Source organism: Opisthorchis viverrini (genome assembly GCF_000715545.1).
Source record: "Opisthorchis viverrini unplaced genomic scaffold opera_v5_192, whole genome shotgun sequence".
NCBI classification, from domain to species: Eukaryota; Metazoa; Platyhelminthes; class Trematoda; order Opisthorchiida; family Opisthorchiidae; genus Opisthorchis; species Opisthorchis viverrini.
Genome location: NW_008751852.1, coordinates 652,953 through 668,429, shown reverse-complemented (window position 1 = coordinate 668,429; position 15,477 = coordinate 652,953). Strand labels below are relative to the sequence as shown.

The following is a 15,477-nucleotide window of genomic DNA, read 5'->3' as shown; positions in this document are numbered from 1 at the left end:
CACTTTTCGATCTCCGCATCTTTGCGGTTAAAGACGTGATGATGCGTAGACTTCTTTCTGACGGTAAACAAAGTTGCATTTTTATTGTTGTTCCATCATCATCCTCATCATCATCACCATCACCATCATCATCACCATCATCATCATCATCACCATCAGCATCACCATCATCATCGTCATCACCATCGTCGACAGCATGACATCAATGTTCAACACCGATACTTCACCGCCGTACAACCTTGATTTATTTGAAAGCCTTATTGTAAAGAAAAGAGTGAAAGTGGACGGGGAAGGAACTTAGTGCTAACTTAACACAATTATTCCGAGGTGCCTACACCTCCAGACATTCACTCAGGCAATCTGGATAGAAACTGACGACAAGAACGCCACTGACATCGGTTGGCAGCCATATCTTGTAGTGTCTCCAACCAGGCACAGTGAGGATCACGCGGTCTTCATCCTGGAAGGCGAGTAGCACCGACAGCACCCAAGCGTTTCGTGACCTCCTTCATACTCCTCCGCCAAGTCAAGGGTTGGCCACCTCTCTGTTTACGCCACTCTGAGTTGGAAATGGAAAACAGCACTCTCTTCGGCAAACGATGGCTCGGCATACGTAACACATGTCCCAACCGACGCAGCTTCTGGTGCTGGACACATTTTTTAATGGAACTACCCGTCGCACAACCGAAAACGCACTTTTTAACTGCCTCGTTACGGATATGCCGACACCAAACCACATGATATATGGTTCTGAGACAACGACTTTCGAACACCATATTTTAGGAACATCTCCAACTGGGAACATATATAATATTTAGCTCTACAAGTGACGATCAGGAACTCCGATACTCCTTACAAATATAACACAGAGTAAGATGTCGTGCAAATGATTCCGGGGAAAATTCATGTTTTTTAGAGTGAAGGCGGGTCTTAAATTCGCACATTTATCGTTTATTGGCATTAGTTGGTTGCTTTATGAAATATTGCTTCTTTTGGCATCAATACAGCTCTTTAGGTTTCTTATTCTGCTTTTCTGTAACCACTTTTAGCTAATTCGAACGGAGATATAGGCAAAATAACGTGACTTACAGTTCAGTCTACTCATAATTTTTCCTCTTATTTGAATGAAATTAGTCGTCACTATTTAAGGAACTCAGTTTACAGTTAAACAATATATCAATTTTAGCGGCATCTTGTGCCACGGAGCTGGAAAGTCCTTAAGTGCAGTGTATCTGAGGCTGGTGAAATGAAGTGCTTTGTGTTCAACATGTAGCAGGGATTGTGGGCGTGTTTTGAGACACCACGGTTTTATTTCCTAGCCTTTGTCGTACAAGCCGTTAGATCAGGAGTTGAAGTAACACTGGGCTTTTTTCACTACCAGTTTGGAAAACCGCATCTGTGGATACAACATAATCAAACCCTTTAGATTTCCATTATTGTTTGGATGTCTTGGTAAGGTTGTCTACAAAAGTCCTTTAAAACAGGGAATATCAGCTTGCTGATATTCTAATGCTAGCTTATGATACTTTGTAAATTCCAAGGAAAGGTCTTGGTTGATTTGTACTAAAAGAAAGTCAATTGGACTCTTCGCATTATTCTCAGCTTCCCGCACGAAGGTTAGCTTTGTGTCGGGAAACTCAGTGGATATCGTAATGTTCTTGTTGGTGGTTGGAAATAGAAAAGTGTTAGCACTCACAGTCACACGAAAAAACTTGTTCACAGTCATTTTGGTAGTGGAGGTTTTTAACCGCGATCTCCATCAGCTGTCGAAGGTAGCTTAATGGAATTCAGAACCCTTCTCACAGCCATTATATTAATGATGAGAATGCCTCCAATACTATGATAAAGACGGAGAAAAAATTATCCACTATTTGTAGCATAATAATTGGGGCTAAATAATCTATGTGCAAGGGTGCTCAAACGCATCCCATTTGTGCTCAGAGGATCTAGCTGCTACTTGGTAGTCTTGGGCTGATCTAGTTGGAAATGACTGAAATTTAATATCTGAGGGTGGCCACTTGCTGTTTGAATGGCAGTGAGACGCCTCCATCGCATCTTATACAATAGCCTCTCTTTGTCCTCAAAGTTTACAGCCGTGATGGATATCTTGTGAAGGCAGCTTAATAAAGCATCTTAGTATTTCTCAAACCCGCAATTGTTGCCAGCGCAAGATAGAAAAAAGGATTCGACTTCTTAAATGCTTGAGGTTGCTTTTTCCATTGACTACTAGTAAAATGAAAACAAGGCTGTTTTCATAATACTAATTATGATGGATGATCTATATAGGTCCTTTCTTTTGGAGACGAAAAACTAAATTTCCAAAGATGGCCCAAGAACGCGATCCAAATATGTAAATCTGTATGACAAGAGTTAATAACAACACTTGATGGACAATTTTATTCTACCTATGAGAGACAACATTGGGATCTAATTTATGTCCGTTTTTTCATAAATGGCGATCAAGAGTCAGAGATTGATAGCTTCTTTACTCTAACTGGCTGTAATCAGACTTGTGAGAACCAGTGAAAACAGTTTTACCAACAAAATGCCCCGAATAAGTTAACATACTGCCGTTTCCGTTATTAAAGGTGTTGAAAGACTGAATAAAATACCGCCCCACTTGGTCCAATATTTTACTACTTGAAAAGCACACCGTTTCTTGACATGACTGGTTATGTCAGAACTCGTACTGATCTATTCATATGAATAACTGGGTAAAGGACAATGAAGCGTATGAGCTCGTATCACATCAAGTGTCCAGGTATGACCAACTTTGACATTTCTCCATTGTTCTTGTGCGGCAGGTTTCCCTAAGTGTTTCCCGGAAAAGTTTGTCAGGAAAAATGGATGCACTTGTTTCGAATGGCTTATGGCCACTAAAAATGAATAATGTGTACTAGAGAGCTCCAGAGACTATTACAAACTGAGTCAGCTGCATTGTTTTTTCTTCCAAAATGTGTCATTGATCACATGAACAAGTGTGATCCTTTTATGGAGTGCCCTTGTGGAGTCGATTCAGGTAGTTGTCGTATTTGACAACTTGGATTACCATTCATTTTTCTTCTTTGCACCATGGGGGAATTATGACATTCTTAAAGCCAACGGAGTTGGTCTTGTTAGGAATCTTCAACCGTTTCGAACCCCACCTGGTGCGAAAAACCGGTTTTAGTGCATCTATGTGTACCGTTTTTGGTATTCTGTCAACACCCGTATTCCGCGAAGCATTAATTTATGTGAATAAAGGTGAATAAACTAGCAGCATTGGCGCACTTGATGAACATCCGCAGGAATCTGTACTCCAGGTCAACCGGTGATCGTAAATCATTTTTTGGTGCTGGCTCTTAAGTGTTGTGCGTGGGATGATTAGGGCTTCTTTCGGACGTATTTAGATTTTGAAAGAAGTGGATATTTAGCGAGCCTGTTTTTGCGACTGATGCTTGTGCATGAGAACGTCATCGAAAGAACTTATATCTCTCTCTGTTACGCTGAGTCAGCCATTCTTTGAAAGCGACGCCTTGGTGTCTTGACATCGAGCGAGCAACGTGAGACGGCTTGTAAGGAGTCGGATTTTTTTGTTAACTTCTGAATCGATGGACTTAAATAAAGCGCCAATTTTCGCCACACTTTTACTCAGCTTTTGTGTAGTCCGAACGGAATCAAACGAAGTTAGAACACATGGTTTGAAGGGAGTCCAGTTCTCTGTGCGCTCGGTTCTAAAACTTCCGGATCTTGACACCTGTATTTTATTTATACATGAGTCTCAGAACCTCGGCTTAGAACTGATAGGCGACCGAAACATATAAAAGCCTTGACAGGGTGTACTTGACAGCATATTCCTTTCGCATCGCTTCTCAGAATAGCAGAGCCAAGACACAAACCAATGATGAGACATGCAAGTAGCCTCTAGTCTGGTATTCAAACTCAGCCCCCGCATCCGACGAAAGGTGATGGCTATTACAGAACCTATGGAGTTGCTTCCTACTGTCCATCATTATTCGTCAATACTTAAAGAGCCTAGAAATGTTCAAGAGGAAAATTGTGAATGTTCACTTCTCAGAAGCTCTCTGCAAATGAGGTACTTATTTTGTGTCTAATAGCTTGTAGCTGCTTAGTCCCTGTTTGTTAGTAAACGACTTCGCGGCGAGCTGTGTCTTGGTTCCATTTATTCACGGATGAGCTCCCCGAATACGCTTCATATGCCGCCTTTAAGTAAACGGTAAGTCCGGATTTCGATTAGCCACACGCCACGACATCGATGTTCACTTGAAAGCCATATCGAAGCGTATTCGGATAACTGGAACAGAGAAACAACTCCCCGCGGAATTTTTTCACTAACACAGGAACTAAGCAGCTACAATTCATTAGAGAAGAAAGTTAATATCTTAGTTGTTGGACTTTCACACAAGATCCGGTTAATATCTCGTATGCACGGTGATTATTCGAGACCATGTTAATGGATAGCGATTTGCCTGTATCTTCCAAAAGATTGATGTCAGCGGCACATTATAGCGAGGGTAGAGGTTTCTTACCGTTTTACCCGGTAAAACTCTCTGAAACCTTGACTATCTTTTCAACACCAAAAATGGTTTAATATGTGTTTTTACCCATGTTTCAAAGCATTTGAAGCCAAAACCTGCCTTATTTGACACAGCTCGTTAGAGGTGAAAGGTTTATTGCCGGAAGAATAGCTGAGGAAACACAGAGGTTATAACTGACCCTCAAAAGTCTACTGAGAATAAACTTTGCACAAAAAGTGTCACATTTTGTGACGACGGATTCTCAGGAGTAGCCGGGGAACACTTGTCAGAGTTCTTCAAATTCAGTGATGACACAAAGACCATCACTTGAAAAGGTTGAGGCACATACCGCTCAACAGCTTTAGATCCTTGCAAGGAACTGTCGTATTTTACACAAGCTGACTGCTCGGTTAAGACCTAACTGTGTCCATCTACGACTGGATTTGTCAGAAACGGTGTGCTGCAACGCGGAATTGCAGCGGGAAATTCAGGTTAACGGGTGGTATGGAATGATTGTCCTCAGTTTTGTTGAAGCAGGCAGCATGGTCACTCAGGTAAGGATATATTCTCTGTTTCTGTAAGCAACGTATTCAAGGCCTCATGTACTATGCATACTGGCAGAAGCTCGTGTAAAATGAGCTCTCTTTTGACAGACACTCTAGTTTCCACACGAAATCAGTTTTTACATGAAGCTGAGTTGAATTTTGCTTAATCTTGGTTGAAGAAGGACTTGATAAACGAGAGACTCATCTGAGTCTTTCAAGAAAACCTAATTGATATGCATATGTGTATGTTTGTTGGTTTCCACGCTACTAGGGTTCAATTAGGACATGAGTATGATGGCATCTCGGGGACTGCAATTATCTGATGAGCTCTAAGAAGGATGCTGGTTGTCGTAGGCTTATGAACAATGTCTCACGTCTGGATAGGCTCTGTTTGCTTAGTTCGCACAATCTGTTCAAAGGTACAGAAAACCCGGTACCATGTGTATTGCATCCGGCAGTGATATTAGAATAGACATACTTTCCCATCGAATAAGCTTTACCTCTTGTTGAGGTGTTCAGAATGCTACACTTTCCCACTATTTTGTGACAAGACTTCAACCGCGTAGAAAAGACGTACATAATATTACGGGAGTGTAAACGGCCAAGGCAAATCGATAACCTGCCCCAAAAGTATCGATATAAAGAATATATTCCATTTCAGATCTTTTCATAGCTATCGTACTCCGAAGTTTTTTTTCTCCAGAGACATACATTTGAGCAGTTTAGTGGTCGTAAAGTCTCAGGCACCAAACATTGTTTATCAACTTGTTATCCGTCAACCAAATCAGCCATTAACAGTAACATCGGGATATCCACATAAACAGTTATGTCTGTGTATACACCGGTCATTCTAAGTTGCTTAACACTGTGCTCTCACTAACTCCAGTTATAAACAAATATTCAGTAGTCCATAAACAATCCACACAATACCTCTAACAAGTATCAACAGATGAATAGATGGGTGCAGGCCCACTCACTTCATGTTTACAAGCTTAAGGGAGGATCTTGATAAACTACTTAATTGTTGGTTTTCACAAACTTTGTAGAAAAATAACGCACACGGTTAGTGAACGACTCAGTGAGTTGCCGAGAGCTGTGTGTAGATCATTCCGCTTTTGATTGGACCAGACAACCAAAGACCTACTCCCCAAAATGTATCACTCAATTTGCTGGCAGTAAGTCTTCTCTACACGATGACTCTCTCAGGAAGAGCGATATCCCAAGATCGCTTTGATGGTACAGCTTTATTCGACTTTCACGAATTCCGGGAACACATAACCTTACACAGCCAAACAAGATACCCTTTTGTGGCCTTTAAACAACTAACCTAACGTTGACGAGGTAACTCGACAGTAAAAGGGCTATGAAGCATTGATCCACACTTTCCAGTCGACCTGAACATAAGATGGCACTGTCATAAGTGGTGACGCACCACCGGGTTCCTTCCAACTGATCCTGACTTGATGCATAATTTGTTTGTCCTGGATGCACACCCAACGTCGTTTGTTTAAAGGCGTGCTGTTGCATTACAGATTGATGGCAAGTAAATTTGAATATGAGAACGAAGGAATAACTGATATGTTCGAAGTTTCCAAAATTGGCCGTTTTCCTCATTTATATTAGAATACACCTTTTTGAGAGATAAGTTCCTCTTGTGGGCTTTCATTGTATTTCACGTTCACATCGCTCTCGTATGAACAGTCCTTCTCCCGTTCTGGCACGTTTATTCCTGAGTCCAAGCCTAAAACGAGAAGCACTGAACTAGAGCTCTACTTTAATCAGAGATCACTGTTGGTTGGCCGTTCCGCACATTTACCAGGCAAGGCGAGTTGATTACCATCACTCCACCAGCACATTCTGAACGCATCCGAGTTTTCACCTCGCAACAGGCGAGTGTGTTTACGTTTGAATGATGTGACTAGTTTGCTAGACGCCCCCAAGAACGGCCCAGCGATTGCACTGGTTTTACTTACCCAAGTGACATCAAAGATGTTCATTAATGACAAACCTGATGACTCGTTGATTATCATCAGCAAACTCTAGCAGTATGTCGGTTTCAAGAGCATAAAATCTGACAAATGTGTATTTTAAATGGTGTAAACTGTTCCACAGTGCATTCGCACAAGCTGATAATCTCCCTTGAATAAAGTTGCGGCGGTGCAGAAACTATGCATAACTAGTTATCCTCAGGAAGAGTGAAACTGGTACCGGATGGTTGAAAAGTTTTCATAATTGGTTTTATAAAATTAGTGGTTCTAGCTAAAACATCAGGCGACCTTTCTAGCTAAACAAAAAGCCAACTTTGTCCAGTAAATTCATTTGGACACTATCAGTTGGTATTCACCTCCAGAAGAGGGTTTTAATGTAAAATCAGTGTTTTTGGTTTTCCCATTTTGAGGCACACGACTAACTGCAGCACACAACATTTTGTTTCAAACATAGAAGAGGTTGCCAACGATAATTTCCATCTACAGGGACCTTAAACACTATAGTAATTTCTCAAAAATAAACTTCTGCCCTGAGGAGGGCACAGTCGTTTTTTCCGCCATCCTTGATTAAGTAGCTGGAACCTAGTCCATTGTGATAGTCTGCTGATGTGGAAACCTGTTGATATAAGTTTAAACAAAAACAACCAAAAATTCGTCGGTGTTCAAGCCACAAACCGTTTGCCGACATACAGTAAGTGCAGCCGCTACAGCGTCATCCTTCGGGGAACGAGACTCACTCGTCGACGATGATTGCCCGGCCAGTTTAGTGTTTATCCGGAGCCGCATGGAGTGAGAAAAACAAACACTTCAGTCAGTAGTTTTGATGTAAAAAGTGTCATTATCTAGATGACATCGCGAAATGTGTCAGGGTCACCGACCATTGATTTTTATTTTCCTAGGTCCCCAAGCAGGTAGACGACAATTACAAACGTAGATTAATCGATTGCTATAGACCTTCAAGCTTCGTGGGTAAGTCAGAGACCGGCTACCCATGTATTATCTCCATCTGAAGCATAGCTGAGCGAGGAGGGTTCTGCGAGGTGGTCAGTCCTCTGGCATACAACGTTCATAACCAGCAGAGCGATACCTAAGGACTGTATCCAGCTGATCTCTCATAGGGGAGCCACTCTACCTGAAAAACACCTACAATAACTCAAAATCTATGATATGATTTCCCCAGGAGACCTGCGCAATGCTTTGGGGGCATCGACGGTCAAACACGGCGGCAATGGTAAAGTTTCCCATTCACACGGTAGAACATATCTATCCGCAGTACTACTACTTCCCTTGACGGTTAAGCTGATGCTGTGTTGGTGCCAAAAATGACGGTGTTTTGAAAGTGCTGACCTGTTCTTTCCATATAAGGAAGTAATTTCACAAACCGTTCGGCTTACCACCTATTAGCACACACTATTCGACACCTTCTTACCTCATCCTACATGTAACACCGTGAACGGTGCCACAATAATGACTCTTCTCAATACAGGTCACTTTTATGGAGAATTCGTGATACTACCGTCCTGAAGATATCATTTTGTCGCACAACCCCTCCTAAAAAAGACGAAACTTTCAGGAATTTGACTATTTCGTTCTAGAGTGGTATCCTGCATGTCGAGAAACAGTTAGAAGTTGCGTTTGAAACCTTTTACAAACTACACCTGTGACGTAATTCTAACTCGCGGTAATTCATTGATTTGGTTGAGGAAGTTGTTGTACACTGGTAGGCAGTTTGTCTGTCAACCGACTTCACATCAGCGCGTGTGTTTGGATTCTCCACTACGAAAACCCTGTGAACGTCATTCCTTGTTAAACACACCGGATAGGATGTTGACAAATCGGCAATAAATGGATCAGCTACTGCTACCTGTTTTTCATTATAATGAGAGATTGTGAACTTGTACACATCTTATAAGGGCTTACTCCGATCTCTTACCGAAGTAACGCCATTCCGGGGGGAGCATGAGACTGAGACGTTTGTTGATGAGAATGCATGTTCTGACAACAGACTAAGTTTGTTAGCAGTAAACAGACGTGGACCACACCGGCTCGTTTACACATACACAAGTTTGTGAACTACGATCAACAGGTTTGTTGCACTGATGTATGCAACACTGTGACCAATAATACAACAAAGTTTTTCTTGGAATTTTGGAGAAGGCAACTCAAATAGGCACTTTCGTCAACAAAATAGACTACTAGTCAGCTAACAATATCCACAACTGCAGACATCCGGTGGCCCACCCGATTAAGACCATCTCACTGTTTCCATGAGAATACCCGTTAAACTGATGTCTCTTGAAAGATCACCACTCCAGTCTCCAAAAAAGGTTGCTCAACAACTCAAAATACTATTCCGGCAAAGACCAGGATGCGAAATTCGTGCGCTGAGCATTTGTGTATTTCCGCACCTGTTAGATTTTGCATGGAAGATCAGTCGTGCAAATACTCACTCACAAGAACACAACCATACATCTGCTCTTTTCTGGGGGAGCACTACACAGAACGTGGGCAAGATGGCTCAGTGGTTAGAGCGCGAATTTATTGACCTAAAGGCCCGTTATTCGAACCCGAGTTCGGCCTCTTGACTTCTCCTGTCTAGGCGTGGACAACCTGGCAGTAGCTCAGCCCTGGTGCCATCTTCTGGTGGCATGGCAGTTAGGCATCAAAAGGATGCTACAGCTGCGGAAGACCGACTTTTCAGAGAAGAAGTTTACTTTTGAGCTATACTTCACACACCCAACATTAGATTCAGCTTCATCTACTGTGGACCGCCATAACAGAACCTTAAGCTAGGACACACCCTGATGATGCCTCCTAGACATACACCCAGACGTTGTCACCAGTCATTCGTTTGACGTAACCGTGAAAACTGATACTTCTTTGGACGGCTTCAGATGGATTTGTGCCTCGCTGCACTGAATGTTCACAGCACAGTAGGAATATATGCAATGAGATTGTGGTCAAATCTAGATTCGAACGAGGGTCTTTGTTGCAATTCCCGCCAGCGCTTACAATGTCCGGGCTTTCTAACTGGGTCTCGCTTGGGAACAGTTTATTTATTTACAAATTGAATCAATGTTAAAAAGACTCAACTGAATCTCTCGCTTATGATATTTATCAGTTAAATATGCCATACAAAGGCATGATTCAATTGCTATGATATTCAAAACATCGCAGTATGTTTTCTTGAAACAACACACTACTACTCAACAGCTCACTACTGATTTTGACATCATCATTTGAAATTGACTGTATGTCGCCAACATAAATTTCAGAGGAACTCGGTGACTACACCTAACTGCTAGCATCCAAGAAGGGCAACACTGGTGTAACGGTGCTACAATTAATGGGGGAAGCATGTGAGTAGTATGTTTTCTTGTAAATTCACTTTGCATCTCCTGAAAAGTAAGAATTTGTGGAATTTGTAGGAATTTGTGGAATCGCCTTGCAGCATTTGCTTGGATTAGAGCAGCAGTCGATGAGTATCCAGGAAATTTCAGGAAGGCGCATTCAAGGAGAAGATGGATATTCAGTTTTTGTAAACAAGATGTATACAACAATTTTACTTCCCTGTCCAATAGTCTGTAGCTAATAAACAACTCCGAAGCAAACTCCTTCTTCCTTTCACTGGTAGTGAGTTGCTGGACAGCTTACGCTTACTTTAATAATTATGACGACAAAGGTGGTCCTTTATACGGGGTGCATATTATGTTGCAGACGTTATAGACGACATCCGCAGTAATGCAGTGCAAAATTCAATATATAATTACATTATTATCTAAATCTAAAGTACGCTAATCTTCCCGCAAGGTTGGTAGAGGGTGTTCCTTCCAAGAAGAAACCTCAACTGAGGGTATGTTGGCTGTTCATCGTGAGTATGATCCGTTCAGCTGGTCTACAGCACTTTGATATATTGAATCCTGTCCCAACTGATACAAGTGCTTACAGACTAGTCTTTTGAAGAATATCCTTAAAGGGATATTCAGTTTCAGTTCATTCAGACCACTCCTTAAGTCCATATTAGTTTGCGAATGATCGCATAAGACTGAACAGTTTTTTCAACTATTCGCACCCAAAATTCCATCACCCAAAATGGCATCATTGCTGTAGGACTTTCAGAGTCTCTGGTCAGGCATAAACCGACGTCCTGCAGTTTTAGGTGACTTGTATTTCCCAAGGTTCACACTGTGGGCTTTCTTACAGTATTTCCCTCAGAAGGTCAACCTTATAACCTGCCCATAGCATTTGGTCGCTTGAAGTTAGCACACGGACCTTCATTCGATTTCCCTTCCATCACGTAACTTCCCCAACGTTTGCCGACCAACATGTCCATCACCAACAAAAATTGCTTCACATTTGGAACCACCGAGTTTCTTTGAAACGAATCTTCTTTAAAACCTATACTACTAGGAACAAATTGGTTTAAGCTGTTTGAGAACTGGATGAATTCGTTGGGACACTGGAGAGTCAGAAAAACATCCTCCTAATGGACAGTTGCCCATAATACCCGTTACTAGTTGATTAGAACATCCAGCTCACCATAAAATGGATAAAGCATGGACCATTTTAGCCAATCGCGTTCAAAAGATCTGATTATTTCGCCAGTATATTCGTTTCAAGTTCGAAAGTGAATTCTGTTGACTTGTTCTGCGAAAATGCCGAAATCGGTTACCGCACCCCGTCTCGCAATCATGAGTAAAGAATCGGTTTTTGACTGTGCTGAAACCGCCCTACCTATTCTTTTGGGATCTCACCAGTGCGAACATCACAGGGCTGTTCTTGAACGGCAATTTCAGAAGGGCGATGGAAGTTTTTTCTGAGTATGTTTTATCGGAATAAGTCGGTCTTGTCAACAGAGGTGAAGCGGACCGCTAGGTTGTTCCCTATTCACCAGATCACTGAGTTGAGCTTTATTTAGAGCTCATACAGTTGACGGGGTTTGTTGTCTGCCAGTCTCTGAAGACAGCGGTAATCGCTTGGCTAATTAGGCAATTGCAGAAGCCACAAAAGTAGCAGTAGAGTCGTTCAAAATTGGCGTCTCCTGGGGTCTGACACATTTTTGCGTGTGATAAGGAGCTGAAGCCCCTCTTAGAATTTCTTTTATAGGATAAACAAACTGCGTTGCACTGTGAAAAGGATCTTTGGGTTTGCAGACTAGATTCCATCAGCACCCGTGAACTGAAATGTGATTCACAGGCATAAAAATTCCTGTCGGATCTTGATTCAAGATTGCAGAGAATTTTTTTCAATGGAATTGCCATAACCAGAGTGTTCCCTGTCTACGTTAGCAATGAATTTAGCAATGCGATGGGGGGGGGGGGGCGAAGGTGTACCTTGATTACGTCTCACTTCTTCACCAGAAACCTTGAGATTGGAGTGATCTTGATCAGATTCAAGAGTATGTCTGGACATGAATCTCTTCTCAGAAATCCTGCAAGGCGCTTATCACGGACAGACCGCGAATGATAACCAGTCCAATGAAGACTGGCGCTTGATACGTGCCACATCAACGTCCCTCAAATAAACAGGAGAATGCATTGCTTGTCTATTCCGAGCCTCTGAAAGATCTATATCGTTTACACAATCACATTTCATTAACCGTTGTGCCAACGGCTGGACATTTATCGCTGGTTGTCGAAATTCACGAAAATCGTATTGCCTTTTTTTGTCTGTTTCGTTTGCTCAATGAAACCAACGTTCCAAACGCAACTTGTATATGGTTTTTCACATTGCTTTTTTTCAAACGGAGGCAGTAAAACACCTGAATTCAACACAAGGGTTCCAGTCAATGATGATGAAATGAAAACTAAAAGATTCGTGGTATCCTTGGTTTAGTGAAGGCGGGTTGTCAGTGAAGCACGTAGATTACTTTGTGTCTTACCAACCCGAGTACTCCATTGTCACCTATAATCGCCCAGTTGGGCACTTCACCCTCGTTTGAACGAACAGATTTAGCAAATGTTTTCATAAATGAAACTATTCACAAGGTTGCTGAAAACTCTTCGACATTCCACGACCGTTTTCACCCTTACTGAGGCTCATACTGTAGGTGGAGTCCCCGAGTTTCCGTCAATCTTAAGTCTAGCACATATTCGTGCTAATTTTTGGGATACCGTAGCAGAAAAAACATCCCTTTAAGGAACAGCTAAGGAAGTAAACGGTAAAGTTGAGTCATTTTGGTTCTCTGGCTTTTCTTGGATCGAGTTTGAGGTTGCTGCCCGATCACTGTTGTGCAATTACTGTCGAAAATGCACTAAATGTCAGCCGATTGCCCTACTAGCCAGCATGGTGGTCAGATAAGTAGTCAGTTTTTTCTGCTTCTTATATTTTGACACGCTCATCGCGTGCTGCATAGATGGGTTGGAGTAATCATTCATTCTCTGGGAGGGGTGTGCCAATTTTAACGACTGTTCGGTTCATACTGCTACGTGGACCAACAGATGTAAGCCGAATGCTCTCTGGAGATTAGGTACTGAGAAGACACTGTCAATAGTACAGAGGAACTCTTCAGTCAGTGGTGTGCTTCATCAGCCGTAACCACAGTTTGAGAACTTGTAATATTCGTGAGGTCCATAGCGAAGCAAGCACATGATTTCTTCCTGTTCCTCGGTAAACTGTGTGCCTTTCCACTAACATTCTGGATTCATGGAATAACGAAACCATGCACGGATATCCGTGTTAGGGTCACCATATTCCGTTCAAGCCATTGTTCAACTTGAATTCCATCCATGCAGTGCAACACACATGGAGGGTTTTCGAAACTGAGGACAAGGATATGGCGAAATTTCAACTACTAGGCACCCAATCAATCAGCATGAGAATTTACTGACCAACATAAGGAAAATATCCCCATAAAATAATGCGTTTGCCATCCTGATAAGTTTTTCAGTTTTTTTTCAATGAAGATCTATCGCTCACTCCCATGATTTGCCCAATCAACACATCGTGCTCTCATTTTATGTTCTATATAGGAACTATCGGTAATCGTTTCAAAAAGATCGGGGTGGAGAACCATGAGGAAAATCGAAGGCATTATCGTCAACTGTTATTTACAACCGATCCGTGCTTGGCAAACAACATTTCCGGCGTGATCCTCTTCCACGAGACATTCTACCAGGTTGCTGATGATGGCGTGCGTCTGGTAGATCACTTGAAGCGCAAAGGCATTCTGCCGGGTATCAAGTTGGACAAGGGCGTTGTCCCATTGGCTGGAACGCTGAATGAATGTACAACTCAAGGTAAATCCGTTTTCACCATACCGTTTCTACCCGCATATTCCATCTTCATGATGAGGTGAAATCATCTAGGTCACTCCACAACGTGTCCCGCATGTTCCATCTTCGCGATGAGGTGAATGTATCTAGGTCACTCCACAACCTGTGCTGCACGGCGTACAGAATATGTAATTCGACTGTGGGCAAAATTATCTGAAGTGTCGCGCTCAAAAAAAGCAGTTGCCGCTGAGTGGACTGCGGGCAAAATTATCTGTCTTTTGAAGTGTCGCGCTCAAAAAAAGCAGTTTGCTGCTGAGTGGTACCGCTGTCCTATGTACGTTCGTAAACATCGCTCTTGCTCCTCTGGAACAAGAAACACGTACATCCTCTTGACATAACACACTCTTGGTTCTTCCCTTCTTGAGATCCATAAGGCGGACAGATTTAGCGAGTTCCCATCACTCTCGTGTTTTGCATGAATACCAGTTTGCAGGCAACTGGTGAATCGAGTTGGTCTTGATGGTGAATATCTTGCTTTTACTATTCCTTAGATGAATCTGCACCCGTCAACCAGGGCCTTCAAATGTACTATGAGCTAATATGCTTCCCACTGGTTCTATGGCTTTTCTGTTTTCTCCCAAGCAGGAAACTTGGCCGTGCTGAAGATGTGTTCAATGTTGCATTTCTCATCGAGCTGTGAAACTCCGCATTCAAATTGAACCGAACCCATTATAGTTTAGCTTGCGTTCAAAAATTTCACTTCATGGAGTTTTCATTGCTCTGATAAATCTTAGACTGACAGGCGCGTCCATTCACCAATACCGGAGAGAGGTAAAAGTGTCATGCGTTTCACCGAGTTATGTGTTGGCTGAAAAGCGGAAATCAGTAGTAGGCGGAGTGGAGCTGTTTCAAAAGTTTATTCAGATGAATACGTCTACTTACTGTCCTCATTCTGGAATTGATTTTCCGATATTTCCTTTTCTAGGCTTGGATGGGTTAGCTGAGCGATGCGCACAGTACCGAAAGGATGGAGCAGAGTTTGCCAAATGGCGTTGTGTGCTAAAGATCACATCGCACACACCTTCATACCTGGCCATGATGGAAAACGCCAATGTTCTGGCTCGTTACGCATCCATTTGCCAACAGGTTAGTGCGTACGGGAACGCAACAGCTCCGATAAGTAATACAAACAGTGTTGATATCAGTGTCCTGC

At 42.4% G+C, this 15,477-nt stretch overlaps 1 protein-coding gene across 1 annotated transcript in view; it reads left to right on the top strand.

The window, feature by feature from the left end:
* The window catches only part of T265_07976 (hypothetical protein), a gene marked incomplete at both ends in the record, with an annotated part of 31,175 nt that overhangs the window by 1,558 nt on the left and 14,140 nt on the right, over window positions 1–15,477 (top strand). The window contains 2 exons of the mRNA XM_009173653.1: window positions 14,022–14,288; window positions 15,250–15,410. Of these exons, the coding sequence (XP_009171917.1) occupies window positions 14,022–14,288; window positions 15,250–15,410 (428 nt within the window). The remainder of the gene's footprint in view (window positions 1–14,021; window positions 14,289–15,249; window positions 15,411–15,477) is intronic.